This window comes from Micromys minutus (genome assembly GCF_963924665.1).
Source record: "Micromys minutus genome assembly, chromosome: 3".
In the NCBI taxonomy this organism is placed as follows: domain Eukaryota; kingdom Metazoa; phylum Chordata; class Mammalia; order Rodentia; family Muridae; genus Micromys; species Micromys minutus.
Window position 1 is genome coordinate 52,760,560 of NC_137972.1, and position 19,563 is coordinate 52,780,122.

At 43.6% G+C, this 19,563-nt stretch overlaps 1 protein-coding gene across 2 annotated transcripts in view; it reads left to right on the forward strand.

Annotated features, from left to right (window-relative positions):
- Positions 1-203: 203 nt before the first annotated feature.
- The window catches only part of PRICKLE2 (prickle planar cell polarity protein 2), a gene marked incomplete at both ends in the record, with an annotated part of 317,401 nt that continues 298,041 nt past the window's right edge, over positions 204-19,563 (forward strand). Inside the window, 2 exons of one of the 2 annotated variants that reach the window (XM_080914845.1) lie at positions 204-353; positions 910-995. In XM_080914845.1, coding sequence (XP_080770971.1) covers positions 204-353; positions 910-995 — 236 coding nt within the window. The remainder of the gene's footprint in view (positions 354-909; positions 996-19,563) is intronic. The other variant, XM_080914846.1, reaches the window with a different exon arrangement.

The window sequence follows — 19,563 nt, forward strand, 5'->3', positions numbered from 1 at the left end:
TCACGGAGAGGGGAGGGACCAGAAGGCGGGGAGCAAGCTGCAGAGGGAAGGGAGGAGGGGAAACGTGCTCTCCCGAACCAGGCGGGACAGCTAGGCGGAGACCGCCCGGCTGACTACCGCACCGGCCCAGGCCACCCGCCCTCCCGGTGGCTGCAGCGCGGACACATTCAACCGACAGCGCTGCGTTTGGAAAGCGCCCGGCCATGTTCAGCCGGAGCTCGCGGAAAAGACTGTCCCGCCGCTCGGTGAGTGTCCTCCACCCGAGCGGAGCCGCCCTCCCGGTCCCCACCGCCTGCAGCCAGCGCCCGGGCCCAGCCCCTCTCCGCCCCGCGGCCGCGCACCTGTGGCCCCAGGTAAGCTGGCCCCGCGGGCGCGCGAGGGGCTGGGCCCTACCCCAGGCCGGGCGACAGTACCACCAGGGACCTGGACCCTAAATGCCATAGTTCGGGGCACCGGGGGTGAACCTTTTTCTTTTCCCCTTAAGGAAAATGGGAACCCTACCACGGAGATAGGACCGGGGACTGGCTTTTGGGCATCCCAGCTACCCTCTTCCTAGGAGCCCTAGCTTACTCCAGGGCAGCCACCAGGTGGTCCCTGCAACTCCAGGGAACCAAAAGGTCTTGCTTTTGTTTCTTAGAAACCGGTGACCAAGGTGTCTGGGGGAGACAAAGCCCCAGCCAAGCCATTTCTTGGTGATTTGGTGCCCGTGCTCTCTGTAGACAGCCCACCTGGGAGCCCATGCCCTTCTCCAGGTGGGAGAATCTGGACCCAAGTCCCCAACATCAGAAAACAGTTGAGTCCAATTACAGAGGCAGGGTGGGAGGGGCAGGCCTTCCTGCCTAGGATACAAGTGGGGCTTTGAAGGGAGCCCTGATGGTGGACATGCTTCTGTTGCTTTTTGTTTTGAAGTTGACCGGACTGGGTCGGATTGAGAGAGGCCAACCATGTAACGCCTGTGGTGACCAGTGTCCTGGGTTCGCCTTGCATAAATGGAGGTAGGATGGTCTTAAACACACAGCACCATGGGGAGGGGAATAAATACGCTTTCCCCCTTTAAGTCTATCCTGTAAGTCACATGGAAAGAATGCAAACACTGTTCCTTTAAGAGCCTAGCTACATCTGCTACAAATATTGAAGGTGGAAGTAGTGGCCAGACACTGGAGGACTCAGGAGATGCATTTTCCTGATGCCAGAGCTTCAAGTGGGAAGTCTCTAGGTAACTCAGCCCCAAACATTTCCAACCTGGAGCATGGTGGTGTTGCCAGGCATCGGGGTGCAGTGGGTGGAGGACTGCCTAGACTAACTGGTGTTTTCCAACTGTGTTCTCAGTTCAGCCCTCGAAACTCTGGGTCCCAACCACAAATCCACCACTGCCTGCCTGTGCTGTGTCAACCCTCTTCCCGTGGCCAGATGTTTCTTATTAATGTGCCTCGAATGTTGATTTTTCAGGCAGCCTCAGCTGGCTTGCAATGATTTTGTTTGGGAGTGGAGGGATCCCAGTACCCTTCCACTGCATCTGACTGGTAGGAAAGTTGGGGTGTGGGTATACAGACTCTGCTGGTGATATAAAGGTGAGTTCTCGACTCCCTGCCATCTTTATGAAAAGGAAAAAGTGGGTACAGTTGACCATTCTTGGGTTAAAGCATCCTTCCTACCACTCACAGGGTCCTTTGAAGAAGACAGTTTTGGATACAGTGGAGGAAAGTTATCTGTGATCTCTACCCCCTAAGCCCTATCACCACCACCACCTTTCCTACAAAGGTGGCACATGCTGGGCATCCCATGCTAAGGAAACCCCCAGCTGGTTTCTCCAGAGACCAAGTGCTTTTGTTTTCACCTCAGAGGAGCCCGGCAGGCTCTCTGCCTTTGTTTCAGGGCAATGAGCACAGACTTGGGGCTTTCAAGCATTTAATGACTAGCGAGGCAGAGTCCAGGGAGGCAGCATTGTAAATATGTGATGGGAGACATAGGCACAGTGTCAGCACTGTCTTCCGGGGGCTATGCTCTGGTGTCTCGGGTATGAAAGTGGCTTGTACATGGGCGTGGATATTGATACCTTTTTGTAAGCTACATCCAGTGTGATAGAATTGCTCATGGCTTCTCTTGGTCCCTCTGGCAACACAGTGGAAGTGATGAGCAGGGCAGGTGACTTGCAGTCTCCCTCTCTTCCTTTGCCTTTGGATCACCTTTGGGCCAGAGGCCAGTTGGCGAGTGGCTCAGTGAGGGTTTATAGCTTGAACCTTATTTTGTTCAGCTGTGTGACCTCTGAATGCTCAGTCCCTAAGACTACACTTCCCAATTTTTCTACTGTTAGGAGTGGCAAGGGCACTTACCTGGGTCTAAGTGTGGTGTTGAATGGATTGTTTATTTCCAGACCCAGAGTAAATGTGCACTAATTTTGTTGGTTCCAGTTTCCTCTTGAGGGCTGCTCAGGAGGAGATATAACTCACTTATTTGAGGATGTTGGATGACCAGGGCTGCTTTGACCTTCATGATCATAGCTTCTTAGAACTTTACATCATTTTAACCCAGCTGATTTTGTGGTGGGAAAACAAGGGTTTTATTTTCAGCCCATGAAGGAAAAGAGACCTTTTCATCAAACCGAGGGATTTTTCACATGGAAGCAATTTCCCCCAAGAGCACCAGCAAAAAGGCTTCCCTTTGTGCCCTGAATAGGGTTTTTATGGTGTTTCCTCCCATCACTGGACAGGAAGCAGCTTGGGTGACCTTCTGCCTGATCATTTGTGGGGTTCTGGTAATCCCTGCGGTCTTCTTTTAAATGGTCCTGTTACCGTCTTTTACTGGGGAGCCCTAAGTCCTTTAGTAGACACCAATGCCTGGGGATGAAGCAGGGCTGGAGTGTCAGAGCTTGCTTTCGCTCTGACACAAGGAGAGCACACAGATTTCCCCAGATTCCAAGTCTCACTACTATGAAAGCTGTACGACCAAAGTAACTGAAGGAAGGAATGGTTTATTTTGATTGTAGTTTGAGGGTAATCAGCAGTGGTCTGGTCTGCTGCTGCTGTATCCCATAGCTAAAACTGGTTCCTCAAGGTGTGGTTGCCCCCAAGTAGCAGCTCTTTGGAAGTGATGCCATGTGAACCTTCTCCCCAGTTTAACTAGCTAAGGAAAGGCTAGCGCCTGTGGCTGGGGCAGTGGAGGGAGGAAGGTGGGACCGGAAGTTCAAGAGGAGGTTGCAGGTGTAGGGGAGAGAAGAGGATAGACTGGAAGAAGCTGCCATAGACCAGAATCATGTGGCCAGGAGAAACATAAGTAACAAGGGACTTTACAGCTGGGGAAGAAGTTACAATAGCCCTAGATCTGCCCAACCTAGGCATTTGTCTTATGAGTAAACTATCTGGATTATGTGTCTTTTATATGGGCTTCTTAGAACATTAATTCCAACAGTAGTAGTCTATTGCTCTGGGAAGGACGTGAGGGCAGAAGCTGGAATCAGCTAGTCACACTGTACCAAAGTCAGGAAGCAGAGATGGATGCTGGTCCTCTGGTCTTTGGGATGGTGTCTATCATATTTAGTGTGGATCTTTCCTCCTCAGTTATACTTTTCTGGAAACAATCTCATAAACAAACCTAGAGATACACTGCCCAGGGGATTCTAAGTCCGAGCAACTTGACGCTGAAAATTAGCCATTACACAACAACAACAACAACAACAACAACAACAAAACCCAGGAGCTTCCCTTATGACCTCAGTCACTTGGCTGGGTATGTCCAGCCTGATGCTCCAACATCCCAGTGCCCACATGGGCACCTCTTCAGAGTAAGATAGAAATAAGGCATTGCCTCCTAGCACAAAGGGCTGTGAGTTCTAGGAAGGAAGCCCAGAGAAAAGCTGCTTCCTTCTGGCTCAGTGCTCAGACCTGGGGCTTTGAGGTACACCCAGAACTTAGCTGGCATCTGTCCTTTGACTAGGTCTGTGACCTCGGGAAAAGGACTTGAGCTCCCTTTCTGTCTAACTGGAAGATTCCACAGCACAAACATTTGAATGGTTGTTGTATGCCATGTGTTTTGTTGGTGGGGACTCAGCAAGAGACAGGCAATCAGGATCCGGCCCCATTCCACAAATAATTAAACCCTAGATAAAAGCTGGCTCATGCCAAGTCTCTGAGGAGATGACACCTGGGTGGAGATGTAAATGAGGAAAGGGAGGAGACTTTTGACGATTGTGGTAAGGAAATGAACATTTCAGCTCCTGGAAGCTTGTTAGGAAAGTAGTCTGCATCCCATCCCCTGGCCTGCTGAGTCTATCTTGAACTGGAGCGAGGCACCTGACTGCCTGACTACATTAACATCAAGAGGCACCTTGCAGAATGAATGGCAGAATTATTCTCATGTTGGGTCTTAACCAAGACATTTGTACAAGTGTGCAGCTTATTAAAATGACTGTATTTTATCACAAGGACTTTTCTGAGTGGTGGTACACGCCCATTTTATTGTTCTGTTTTCCTTTAGCCAGTAAATGTGGATATTTTTAGGATTTCTATTAAAAATAAGGGGTTATGGATCTTGGAAAACAGGACCCACGGTTGTTGCACTTTGTATGGAGCAGCTGGAAGCATAGGTGGCCTCTACTCACTATGGCTGACCTAGTGGAGGGGAAGCATCATCTCATGGCAGCTTAGTGGAAAACCCCATAGCTCCCAGGCTGCAGAAAGAAGGATGCTAAGGAGGAAGGTGAAGACAGCTTCGTGGACCATGACTCGGTACTTAGTGCATCTGCTATAAGAGGGCTACTGGGGGCCAATTATACTTGCGTGTTTGCATCTAGTCTGGGGCCGGGGCAGGAAGGTTTGCATAGTGGCTTGATCTTTACGTACCTGGGCACTAATGACAACAGTATCATGTGTCTGTCACGGAACACAGTCAATGACAGGACAAACTGACTGGTGGTGTCAGACTCCTGTGTGTAACACACAAGAGTGCCAATCCTTGTGAGCTAGGTGTAGTTATTTTATTGATAAAGAAATCAAAGCTCCCAGTTACTATATCACTTAGTTAAGGCCACTGTGAGTCATACTCATCACCAGAGACTTACCTGTCTCTTGTGACGTAGTATAAAGCAGTGGTCACAACCGAAGCCTGAGTCACCCAGCAGTTCGTGAGGTCTGTTTCCTTGGCATGCCATATTGAACAAGCAAGGCCCCTATATTAAGTTCAACTGTCTGGCTTTTCTAGGGAAAAAAATCTTAACTATGTGATACTGGCAGTCCATTTTTCTTTCTTGGCAGTAACAGGTGGCTCTTGAATCATTTCCCTTTACATGGGACTGACCTCTGACCTACCTTAGTGACCCGAATTCTGGTTCGTTCAGGACCTCTTTGAGTATCCAGGTTACCTGTTCAGTACTAGAAATCCAAAGTGAGTGCTCTCATCTCTGCCAGTAAAGTTTTGGAAACACTAAGATGCTCTAATACTGTGGAAAACAGTGACAACCAGACAAGTGCTTTGTGTCCTGTCTCTCAGGCTTGGCAGCTCTTGGATATGAATGTAACTGTTCCCCCCCCCTTTTTTTTAAGTGAGAGTCCCAGAGAACTCAAGCAGAATGCCTGGATTTTCACATCCAGCTAGCCAATGATCATCCAAATCTGTCTGACTATAAGCATTTTTCCTATGGAGTGAGGCCTCTCAGATTTTATCTGCTTATAAGTTGCTTAGAGATTTTGCTCAAACTCAGATTCTGGTTCTCTTGATTTTAGATAGGACCCAAGAGTTTGTCCTCGTGAAAGGTTCCAAAATGCTATGTGCGCTGCTCCAGGAACCACACCAAGTACTGCACACATTGAGACTGTGGCTCACAAATTCTGACCTCTCCTCTTGACCAAATCTTCAGGTCTTTTGTATGGTCTCAAATCAAAACTGAATTTTTGAATCTTAAAGAGCAAGGAGGAAATTAAAAGAATTACAGTTCATACTTTAGGGAAGTAATCTGAAGTTCAAATTTCCATGTTTACATATGAAATTATTAAACAAAGCCTGGCTTGTTTTTTGACATTTCATCTTGTTTGTTGTGATAGCGGTGGGTTGGATAGTTGCAGATGAGACCATAGCCCATATAGCCCAAATTATCTAACACCCAACTCCATAGAAAATGGGTGCCGGCCTCTAGACTGGATTACTTACTATTTAGAGAACATGCATACTTAGTTTAGAAACGAGGAGTCTGAGAACTTCTGGAGTCACAGCCATAAGGAGACATTTCCTGCCAACCTAGTTGAGAACAGAGGTAAAAATAAAAGCAGCCAGAGAAGCAGGGCACAGAACAAAACTCGTTCTAAAGGGCTGTCAAGGGTTTGCAAGGCCAGCTCAATGACCCTCCAGGGGCCTCTAAGCCCCCTTGTAATCTCTTTAACATTGCAACTTTATGTATACATGTAGGTTCAATTGGAGCAGGAAGAGGTAGACTTTTACAACAGCCTCCTAGAGTCCCATTTTCACGAGCAGCTGACAGGGGAAGCCCACAGCCGGGCTAGACTTGGTGAGCCCATTATAATTATGTAGAACAGTTAGTCTCTGGGTAAGGGAGGCCTTTCCAGGCACATGCTTTGGCTGGACCAAGGTTGCTCCAGAGGTATTGCCCTCAGGGGGCAGCCATGCCTGTGTCTTGAAAAGCAACCTTTCTTAGTTGCCTTGGTGACTCTGGGCTGCTAACTACAGCCACAGTTTGGGGTGATGCTGGCTTGGTTTTTAGTGGATTGTTATTTGGCTATGAAATAGTTTCCCACCTATTGTGCTGTCTCAATCAATAAATTTGCTAAGGAAAGGGAAAGCACATATGCAAATGTGTGCTATGAATGTGTATGAATCACACACATGCACACACATGCATACACACAGACAGACAGGGACAGACAGGAACAGGCTTAGACACTTATACCTGGGATCTTCTGCCATCCTGGACTAAGAAGGGCACTGTTAGATGTAGTTAGAAGTTGAGTCCTTTAATGGGGGTTTCTCATGAGAAAATGTCCACCTCGGTATATGTCATCTCTTATTTGGAAATAGATACTGGTATTATGAAATGAATTGTGTGTACATGTGCACACACACACACACACACACACACACACACACACACACGTACATCGTTCCAGAGAGGAGGAAACTAGCTGTGGAACAAAGCCTGCTACCTGTTTCCTGCCTGCTTGCTAAGATGGTTTTCATGTTTTTAAATGGTCAGAAAGAGAAAGAAAATACTTTATGCCACATAAAATTATATGAAAGTTCCATTTTAGAAGTCTGTAAATAAAACTTCACTGGCAGCCAAGCCCACCCATTCTTTTGGTGACATCTGAGGTTATGCAGTGAGTTATAAGGCAGGCCTTATGTCCTGCTGAAAGTGGTTATGACTTGGACCGTTTAGAGCCAGTCTTATAACTGCCAAGCGTGAGATACATATTAATTATGGTTTAGTCTCTATTTCTCAGATTCAGTCATGTCATCTTTACTAACATTTATATAGAAAAGATATATTCTTCATGTTATATCATTTAGAGCTTGCTTTTTTCCATACTTTGAAATAATCTGTAGATATTTTCCACATTATTTTATATAGGGCATAAAGATCTAATACATTTCTTAGCTTTCAGCATGCATTGGTTTTTGTTTTGTTTTTCGCTGTTTCTTACTGAATACTCTTGCCCTACCACCATGCTGAGCCTCTTTGCCCAGTTCTATATTTCTGCCACAGAACTCGAACTGCTAGATCCGAGGATATAGACATGAAAATTAAAAAACAAACACACACTTGTCGTATTGTCCTGCAATTCCCATCCTAATTCCCTTAAAAACCCAAGAATATCCACTCCTTGGGCTGTGATGTTGAGACATCTCAGCTTGTATGGCAACCTGGTAATTAATCCTTGCTTAATTGCCCCAAGTGACAGTTTGTGTCTGACGAGTAGTGAGAAACAGAACATCACTGTCAGTCACCTATTTTCCACTGTATATTTTAATTTGCCTTAAATCCTGCACGTGATGCTCACGCTCTGTTGGGCAGCGTCACTCACCCCATATCTCTGCGGTTTCCATCAGCAGGGGGACGGAGAAGCAAATAAGTTTGCTATTTTATTGTCTTTTGGTTCTGTAGGCTCAAAGGTTACCCTTTAACCTTGCTGTTAATGAGTACCCCAGAGGGATTTCCCTGTGGAGAGAGGGAGCATTGCCTTCTGGGAATCGCTCCCAGATCCCCCAGCTTCTTGAGATGAAAGGTTTTCTATCTACCTACATATAGGACAGCAATAGGTACAGTCTCTGGGGGCAGCCGGAGACTGTTTCCAGCTAGTGTCATGACTGTTTCTTTGAGGCTCAGAAAAACTTACGCTGGAGCATTTCAGTAGAGTGGCTAAAGGGGCAAGTTTTGAAGGCTGATTGTTGGAATGCTGTCTGTCTGACCAAGGGCATGTGTGTGGAGGGAGGGTAGGGCTTAACTCAGATGTCACTCCACAGGAGCCTTCGCCTTAGTTTTTTAGACAGTGCCTTTCACTGGGACCTGGGGCTTGCTGATCTCACTGGGCTGGGTGTCTAGTGAATCCCAGGGGGTCCCCTGCTTACGTATCCCCAGCACAGACTGCAGAAGTGTATACCACCTCACCTATCTTTTCACTTGGTTTCTGTGGATATAACCCAGGTCCTCATGCTTTTGCAGCAAGTGCGGGCAACCCCGTAAAAGAGTTGCCCTGGTTCTGGTTCTGAGGCTGGGCAGCAGCACCAACCAAGTGATGTAACCCTTCTGAGCTTGGTTTTCTGAGTGAAATGAAGGCGATACGGTTTGTCTGGTGAGGTGGTTGTAGAAGTGATGGGTTGAAACACATGCCCCCAGTGGCACCGTGCTCTATGAGATCGCAGGTTTCATGAAGAGTCAGTGGATGTATGAAGACAGAGACATTGTGGGTTCAAGGCACTAGAAATGGCAAATTATGAGATAGATTTTTTAAAAGCCACTTTGTCAGGAACTGAAGCCTATCAGTCTCAGTGAGAGTGATGGTTCTCCTCTTATAATCAGAGAGACAGTGTAGGGCTCCAAGAGGAAGCTTAAATGATATTAACAGAATGAGATCTCATGGAAGGGTAGGGTGGAGGCAGGGGGATATGCATATCACGTGAAATGGCTTTGGTAGATCTGGACTCTACACCCCTCCTGACGTCCACCCGAGTGGAGTGCGTATGCGGTGTTCATAAAGACAGTTTGCAAAGGCGAAGAGGAAGGCAACTTCCACACAGCCTGGAGGGGCTTCTCGTCTCACCAGCTGCACTATGAAGGCTATACTGTATAGAATACACAGTCTGTTTCTCCCTGGCCTGCTTAATAATAGCCAATAAGGTCGGTGGCTCTCCGACCTTTCTAAGCATTTCTATTTATGTGAGCACTAGTCCTTAATCCAAAGATCTCTGTTGCGTGGCATAAAAAGGAAGAGTGTTTATTTAGTGTCTGAACCAGAGATCAGGTACTGAAACCTCTTAAAGCAAGACCTCTGTTTATATCTTGTTAGCATTATGCAAGATTTAAATCTTGAATTAGTTGACATTTGATTTGGGAACAAATACAAATGTTTGCTTTCTCGGGATAACTGAAAATATGTGACAACTAGCCCCCTACAGTTCTTCCCTTTCAGACGAAGCATATGTGTCTGGCAGGCACAGTCCCTACTGTCCCCTCTACTCTCGCACTTGCTCTGCCTCGCTTGACACACTGATGGCTAGTGTCACCAAACAGCTGATTTTACAACTACAGATTTAATAGATACCATGTCCACGGATGGCTAGAAGGATGCTAGGAATATTAAGTCACTCTTTGGTAGGGACAGCCACGCAAACCAAGACATCTAGGCAACAAAGTCCTCTGTGCCTGGGATGGTGTGGGGAAGGGACGGATGTTATGGAATTTTGTGTGCCTGGTGCCTTATATGTCACTTCATGTCATACTTAAGCAGTTTTCTGAGATGTATCTTTGACCTTCCATTTTTTCAAACATAAGGTAACATGGAAAGGATGTATAGCAGGTTAGCAGAGTCGAGTTCACTCAGACAAGTCATGGGTCTTTCGGGTTCAAGATACCAAGTTGTTCAACCAAGACTTGTTTAGTTAAAGTGTTTTGGTTTCAGAGTCTAAATATGAAACTGTACTGTGAAGTAAGCAGGCTTCTGCTTTCAGTATCTTAGGAGTGGAATCTGCTTCCTGTCTATAAATGAAGACCCCTGGGTTAGCTGTGCATTTGAGGCTGGGGCCTTTCACATGAAACTCCTATCAAATTGGAGGAGATGGTGATTATGTGGTAGGGCCTCTGAAAGATGCCTCCAAGATTCCCAGCTCCATAGAAAGGAAATTGTAACTTGACCAGATTTGTGTGTGTGTTAAAGCTAGGGCTTCGTTCGACTTAATAGCTTGGGATTTTAGTTGGGCAAACTGGAAGTCTGAGAAGGAAGTCTTTAGAAAGATCTTTAGAAAGATCATTGTGGCCTAGGGAGATAGTTTAGTGCATAAACGTCTTGCCATAGAAAAATGAAGATCCTTAGAACTCATGTAAAGGCTGGAGATAGTAGCTAGGACCTGTAATCCCAGCACACCTATGTTGAGATGAGAGGTAGAGGCAGGAGAATTTCTCGACTAGGTTCCACAGAGCTGTTTTAACAAGAGACCCTGCCCCTAAACAAAATGGAAGACAAGGACTAACACTGTAGGTTGGCCTTTGACCACCACAGGTATGTGTGACATAGCATACACACCCTAAATCATATGCATAAAAATCAAGAAAGGTCACAACCATTTGCATGTTTCCTGAAGGAAATCCCCACAAAGGTGGTCAAAGGAGAGAGTTCATAGTACGCCTTCTGTGTCCAGGCTGAAGCAAGCATAATGCTATGTCATGTAACAATTTTCAGTCTTTGGGTTCGGGGTTTTGAATGTGTGTCCTGTCACTTCGGAAATCTAGGTGTCTCACTGGCAAAGCCAATGTGATCACATGTGGACAGTGAACGGTTTTAATGTGGCCACTATGAGATCTTATGTTTGAGTATGAGATGGTATAGGACTGACTTGCCCATGCTTAGGAAATGACTGGTTGTGTGTACATATAGCATTGAAAAGCATGCTCCAACTTCAAATGTTGAAGAGTTAGGCCTCGGGGGAATTTATTAAAAGAATGCAAGTGTTTTCTCTGTTTCAGTAGCTCTATAACATTGCCTCAATGACATAATTTACAAAGCCTTTACAGTCAGACACCCAGAGTTTTTCTTTCTCATCTGTATCTTTGATGACTTGGCTTTTGAAGCTCCTCCAACAACTTGTTGAGTTGTTTAGAAATCTCCATGCCAGGCTCCTTTTAATCGTTATGAATCCAAACATTGGAGGCAATATCTGAACTTGGAAATGCCTGCTTTCTCCTGGCCTTGGAATACTAGTAGTCCTAGAAAAGGACACAGTGATGATTTTTTGGGTTCTGGGGGTGGAAGAACAAAATAGATGTTTCCTGACATTGGGGGTTATTGTTATAGTTTAAATATGAAAATATTCCCTACAGTCTCGGGTAATTAAATGAGCCTCCTAATGTGCTATTTGTTGAGGAGGTTTTTGAATTCTTGGATGATGTGTCTGGGTATGGGTCTTGAGAAACCTCAGCCCCGTGTTTGGTTCCTTTTTATTCTTAATCTGTCAAGATATGAACAAGCTCCACCACAAGCCCCTACTGCCACAAATAGAGCAGACTCTGCTCTGCCACCATAGACTGCCCCCTGTAAATTGAGCAAAGCAAACCCATCTCCCTTTAAATAGCTTCTGTCAGATGTTTCTGTCACATTGACAAGAAAGGTAACCAATATGATATTTAAATTGTTTTTTAATTTAGTAGATAAAAGCATTTAAATCATCCCTTTAATTAGCTGAAATGCCAGATAGCTAGTGTGTTGTTTAGACAATTTGAAGATTCAGCAAAGTTAGGTGATTTATGAATAAGAAAAGAAAGTGTAACTCTATCACCTCTAAATGTGTAGTTCTAGCTGTTAGGTATGATTTTCTTCTAATCTGTTTCCTTTGTGTGTAGTTTCACATAGTCGGATTACTTCCCTAGAGCTGAAGGAAATGGATTCCCAAATGACTGCCTTAAAGCAACAGAGGCTCCTGAGACTTCTGAGGTTAGAAAGGTCCAGAATCATGTATGAGCAGAGTGTGTTCTCCCCGGGAAAACCTGGTTGCTGCCTCTCCTAGCACCTGGTGGCTCCTAGCCCACTCTTTGTGCTCCGAGATTGTGGATTCACCATCTCCACTCCATCATCACCTGGCTTTCTTCCTGCCTGATGTGTCGGCTAAGGATTTATTTTTGGATTGAGAACCACCTTAATCCAGAATGATCTCATCTCAAGATTCATAATTACATCTGCAAAGATCATATTTTTTTTTAAAGTAAGGGCACACACATCAAGTTCATTTATCTTTTAGGAATCTCTGTATTAATATCACAATATTAAGCCATTCAAAAAAATTTGTGATTTCCTTTTTAAGTATCCTGCCCAATAATGGTTTTCTTTAAAAAAAAAAAAGGATAATTTATGTATATGGGTCTTTTGCCTGCATGTATGTATGTGCACCATATATGTGCATAGTGCCCATTGAACCAAATGATGATATAGGATTCCCGGAACTGTAGTTAAAGAGTCATTAGCCACCGTGAGGATGCTATGTACCAAAGCCAGGTCCTTGGTGATAGTAGCCAGTGCTCTTAACCACTGAGGCATTCCTCCAGTCTCCAGTACATGGCTTTCTAAATGTGTCATTTGCAAAGCCATGTGGCCACATAGAATATCTGGGCCTTGACTTTAGGATAATTTTGTGAGGAACCCACTTGACCTTTTTTTAAGGCACAATTGAGGACTTGCAACAGGAAAGGGTTGTTGAAGCTGCTTCCTGTGATGGAATTCTGCGATGGAATTTGCAACCCATATTGATGAGATCTGAATTGTTTGACCCACCCTGGGTCACCCTATAGAGTCCATTCATCTTCTTTTAATGTCTTTTTATAGCCTTGCCAGGCAACTGCATAGGAAATGAACTAGTAATGGGCAGAGAGTTATTTGTGGAAAAAACATTTGACCTTTTGGCCTTTTAATTAAGGTCATATAATAGATTCACATTCAAAGGGGAGAAAAAATAGACTTGTCTCAGAAAAGGAAGTTTTTAGTAATCCTATTCTTACAAATCTTGCTGGAGCCAGATCAGTCCCTTCCAACCCCACTTCATAAAGAGAAGCAGGAGGAGGAAGAGGAGGGTGGGGCAAGAGGAGGGAAGAGGAAGAAGAGGAGGAAGAAGATGATGATTATTAATGCTTCTTCCTAGTTGTCCAATTTCAACTCCATGAAGGTATCTAGACTTGCACATGCATATGCACACACGTACACACATACATGCACGTACATGGATTAAATAATTTAAACATCATTTAGTCCAGCTGCCTAATAGTTTTTTTTTTTTCATAGACTTCAACTTCCTGCTAAAGGTATGGGAGGATGGCAAGGAATGAAATGGGGGTTGCAAGGGAATTAAACTAGAAGTTGTCCTTCCCTCCCTTCCCACTGTCTCTTTATGTGGTTCATCTGGCCTCCTGAGTTCAGGGATGTGCCATGCCTGGCAGGAGGCTTTGACTAGCCATCTCTTTCCTATCATTTACAGTTTATGGAGTACAGCACAGTGGTCTTTAGAATCTGGGGTCAGATGCAGACTTGAGCAAACCAAAATATGGTATCTCTGCGGCAATGATCAAACAAAAGAGACCATCTATTGGATAGTAAGATGGACATCCTTAGAAATCTAAGTATTATAGACCTGAACAGGAGCAGAGAGGGCCCTGTGACAGAGCAGAGTATCTTGAAAACTAGATCCAAGCCACTGGAGAAGTTAGTGGCTTTTCAAAACAGTGGAGAAATGATATAATGGATTGGATCAATATTACTAGGGAAAACACCCAGCTTCCCCTTGGGCTTGGCATAAAAAGAAATGACTCAAAAGCTTAAAAAAAAGTCACACTATTAGTGGGGATCAACTCTTACAAACTTGGAAGTAAAATGCATATCTAATGTATACATTATATCTTCCTTCTTTCCCTCCCTACCCTGGAGTCACATTGCTAAGGGTGTTTGCACGAATCAGCACTGCCTGGGTATGTTTGTATAGCTTAGCCCTCGCCTACCCACAGGCCTTCTTGCTTGTTCTTTCTGGAGAATGGTTTTCCCACTGATCTAAAATAAAACTCCAGTCCCTAAGCCTCTTTTTCTTTTTTATGTTCTTATAACTTGTGCCCCACCTGAAATCATATGTTAATGAATTCTGGGCTTTTTACTTGTCCTCAGGAATAGTTTAACTTATACAAGTATGCCAGGGTCGCACGGTTGCATTGCCTGTTTTTTTTTTTTTTTTTTTTTTTTTGTTGTTGTTCAGTTCTTGATTCCTGGAGTAGTACCTGGTGCCTAGCAAATATTCCATGCAGGTGCCCTGACTAAACTGAACTCAAAGGTCATAAAGGAAGATGGATTATCTTGACAGTAATAGTTTTTGAAAAATTAAAAGTCAAGAGAAATTTTGAACAAATTATCTGATTACCTGTAATATCCAGAGGCATAGTCTCTTTTATTATGAGGAAAACTTTCTTGCTAATGACAACATGAGGCAGCTTGTTCTGAAATTTGCAGAGTTCTCAATGGGCAGATGTGTAAGAAAATCTTGTTTTCCTAACAGGAATGTGACTGTTTCTCTTGTTTCTGTTAATTTGCAAACCCAGTTCAAGAACTACTATGTCTGTGTTCATATGTCATGGTGAACTCTGTCATCTCTTTAAATTGTTAAAATAGTATACATTGTACATCATGTTCAGGGTTAAGCTTGACTCATTTCTGTCAAGATCTTAAAACAACTTCTGGTACTGAAGGATTTAGAAATCTGGTACTAAGGATTTGTACATTGGTGTAAAAAGATTGATAATTATGATTTTGTGACCTAAGAAGTGCTAATAAAGAACTACATTTCTAGTCCCCAGACATCACCTTTGCATTTAGAGACCCATAGATTTGGGTATCCAAGGCTGCCTGCCTTCCTTCCTGCCTCCTGCCTGCTTGCCTGCCTGCCTGCCTGCCTGCCTGCCTGCCTGCCTGCCTTCTTTCCTCCCTTCCTTCCTTCCTTCCTTCCTTCCTTCCTTCCTTTCTTCCTTCCTTCCTATGCTGCTTGGGAATTGAGCACCTGGCATTTAGTAGACTGGGGCCAGGGACAGTAAGCATCCTGGAGTCAGTGAAAAAGTACCACCACAATACAAAGAATGTTCCAAATGGTAACGGCAGCCTCTGTCCAGGATGAAGCATGGGAAAGAGTTGAAAGAAGCAGATGCTTATGCAAGAATACATACTGCACTTCTGAGATTTGCAAACCTGATTAGCTTCTCTGGGCCATGGTCTCCTGAATCTATAATTGGAAAGAGATTTTAGAATCAGGAAGGGCCCTGTAATCATGAATGTACCATAAAGCACCAAGTCCAGAAGTCTCTCTCCAGGGCTCTCTTTGAAAGCCCCCAGTGCATGTTGTAGGACTGTGTCATGAGTTCTAGAGCCCAGTGTGTTCCAGCTGCCTGCTGCTTTGCCCCCAGGGACCCTTGGAAACCCAGGAAGCACAGGCAGGAGGAAAACAAAACTAGGTTTTTCTGTGGAAACTGAGTGCTTGGGAATAACTAAAAAAAGAATTTTAAAAAGAGTTTAAAAAGTGAAATCAACATGTTGAAAATTTAAAAGATTAGCAATTAAGTCTGGAAGGTTTTTTTTGGGGGGGGGCAGTGTTTTAAATTCAGACACTATTTAAAAAGAACAAAACAAACCCTGAACTGAAAATTTAAAGAATTTGCATTACAGGTATGTTTTATACAAAAGATAGAAGCTATTTGAATCTGTAAAAGCCACGTATAAAATCCATTCCCTGATTAAAATGAGCCTATAGTTGTGTATTTCAACAAAAAGATAAAGATTGAATACTCTCTCTCTCTCTGTGCGTGTGTGTGTGTGTGTGTGTGTGTGTGTGTGTGTATGTGTGTGTGTGTGTGAGTGTGTGTGTTTTGTTCTTTAATGTGACAATTATTACTAGTTATCTCTGCTTCTATAATTCTATCCTTAGGATTATATCCTGTCATAGCCTTGTTTGTTTTCCAAAGGGGGGGGGGGGGACACAGAAAAACCTAACCTCCATTTGCGGTCTGGTGTGACCTGAGAAAAAAAGATGGCATTTTCTAGCCCTCATTCATCTCCTAGGACCTCCTGCCCTTCAGGTTCCAGCCCGAGGGGTGGAAGGGGAAGTGACAGTTAAGGCTTCCTGTGCTCCAGGAAAGCAAGCCAGCCTTTTCTCTCCCTGCTTCCTCCCTCCCACTGGAACCTGGGTGACAGTGGAAGCTTAAGTAGCCGCGATGAAGTGGAAAAGCATGGAAAGTGTTTGTGAGAACCAGAAAGCCGCCATATTGACCTTGGTCTATGTATCTCTAGCCTATATTTACGTGAGGGAGAAATAAATTTCCATTTTGTTGAAGTCACTATGATTTTTGGTTTTACTTGTTTATAGCTAAATTTCATTCTAGCTAGATTCTTAAAAATTAAGAAACCAACTGCAGATGCTGATTATGTTAGACAAAGACTCCCTTCTAGCAGATACTGCCTGAGGGTTAAGACTTCAATTCCATTGCATCAACAGAGCAGCTATAACTATCTTTTCCTTTTAAGAACATTTTTATTTACTTTTATTTTCTGTGTGTGTTTTGCCTGCTTGCATGTTTCTGTACTACATGTGTGCAGTGCCCGCAGACGTCAGAAGAAGGCATCAGATCTTCCAGAAACGGGTGTTAGAGAGTTGTGAGCTGCCAGGTGGTAGCTGGGAATTGAACACAGATCCACAGGAAAAGCAGTTGAGTACTTTCATCCACTGAGCTATCTCTGTAGCCCAGAACTGTCTTTTCTAACTGTATCTGTTATGTGTTTGCAGAACTTGAAAATTTAAAAATCAACTTTTTTTCTTATTTTTTATACATTAAAAATATTTTTTAACTGAAATTGAGTTACACCCCTATCTTTTCCCTCCTTCAGCCCCACCCCCCAGACAATCACCTTACCCTCCCATGCCACCCCCTCAAGTTGATAGCACATTTTCTTCTGGTTATTATTGTAACACACACACACACACACACACACACACACACACACACATACATACACACACACACACACAATTTGGAAACCTTGGCTGAGGACAAATGTGCTTTTGCAGATGATGCTTGGGTTAGAATGATATCATCAGAAACTATGGCTTTCATAAGTTGCTAGAGGAATTTGAATAAATTTGGATAAAGCAGGTATTAGAAGATGGCTTATTTTCATAATCAGTTTCTCCATGAATATGGGCCCTTATCTATCAAAGAATAACCTGAACCATCTTAGGAATGTCACCCTGTATCGCAGACTTCCATCATCGGGAGGTGCAGATGGTGTCTTAGAATGCACATGGGACTGTTCACTTCAGGATTAACGGATAGAGAATGAAGGAGCACCCTGAATCCCTCTGATAGCCCCTATTGAGTTACCAGCCAGCTAAGCAGAAGATCAAGTTCATCTTACGTATGCAGAGGAGGATGCCTGAGCTCTACTGTATGAGCACATGTGAGGGCTGAAACCTCGTCGCCTGTGTGTGTGTGCAATAGGCTGTGTGTCTTTTAACCTCTCAATTCGGTAATCACCACCCAGAGAACCTCCTTGCTGGGAAGTCAGCCTTATTGCTTACGACCTAAGATAATTTGTGTGTGTGAAAATCTTTAGGATTTCTCTTTCTGGTGGTTCTTATCAGCCAGCTTTCTTAAAGAAGAGTGTCAAATTTGTGATAAAAGCTTGAGAAAACAGGACTGGAGAGGCTCAGGGTAAAAACCCTCTCCTAGAGAGTTCAATTCCTATCACCCACATGGCTGCTCAATCTGTAACTCAAGTTCCAGGGTGTTTTGTACCTTCTTCAGATCTCCAATAGCACCAGGCGTGTACACAGTGCACAGACATACGTGTAGTAAAAACACTCATAAAATTAAAAAAATGAAAAATTTAAAGCTAAATTATTAGCTTATAAGAAACCTGGAATTGATTAAAGAAATTTTTGTGGGCCTACCCAAGCCTCATATGCCATGGAATATGACAAAAATACCAGAGAAGTTTATATGTTTGAGTATAGTTACATATTTTTCCTTAATGTAGATAAATGAGTTATACATATATAGTTATACTAAGGTCAATGTGACTGTATGTGCATGTGTCTATGTATGTATATATCCTTTTTATACAAATATTGTGAAACCTTTGACTAATTGTAGGTCTTATAGTTGCTTTCATATCTGTAAACATTATTTTAGTAAATAATATTAATTAAAATTTCCAAAGGCTGTATATGTCATTACAGCAATACTGTGTTTCTGCCAGCTCTCTGGCAATGGTAATTGTGGATGTTTTAAGCATCTACTTATTCCAAATGATACTCAGTCATTTTTCTCTGTGTATCACCACTGCTCCAATGACTGAAAAATGTCAATAGGACAAATTCTTACATGCAAGTGTTTAGTTCAAAGAGTATATACATTTTCATTGAGTGGCTATTACTAAAAGGAGGGACATTTCTATATAGTTATAGATGTGTGAAAAGAACCTAACTTCAGTAAACTTTAAAATTCCATTTAATAACCTCTGTTGAATATTATCCTGATAGCATCTGTGAGAACACAACTGACAGTCTGAATTAAGACATGGACCAATGTGTGGACCGTTACCTGTAGATAATACACGTGCTTTTGTTGGATCAGAGGATGAGTTATTTGATCATAACATTTGGTGGAAGGAGTCAGACAACTAGGATTTGGGTACTGGTCTATTCTGCCTCCCCCCTCTTCCTTATCCCTTCCATCACTAGATCTAGATTTACACATTTGTGGAAGTCAGAAGACCTCTGTCTTTCACCCTTTCCATTACTAGCCCTTCCAGAGCTACTTCTTCGAAATGAAGTTTGAACATTGTTTGAAAAGTCACAGGTTTAAGGCCAGATCTGATATTGCACAACTTTAATTTCTCCAGTCAGAGAGAGGTAGGCAGATAATTGTGAGTTTGAGGCCAATCTGGTCTACATACTGAGTTGCAGGTCAGCTAGGTGAACCTACCTCAAACACATAAACAGCAAACAAAAACAAACAAAACAAAACCCATCCCAAACAAAAACCAAAGCACAGGTTCTCATTCCTGGAGCACTTCCTTTCCAGCCTCTATTGTATTAGCGGTAGCAACCCAAATAAACTGGGATTATTGCCTGTGAACCTTTGTTCTTCTGCATTTGCCTTCTCCACTTCTCCCTTTAATGTATTTTCCACATGATAGTCAAATACAAAGAAGTAGTTTCATGAAATATTGAGCAGATGCAGAAACATTGATAAAATATGTATACCACATAGACAATAGTCAGCAGACATGTGTGAGCCTCCCACTCTGCTTTAGGAAGAAGAGCCTTCTCTGTACA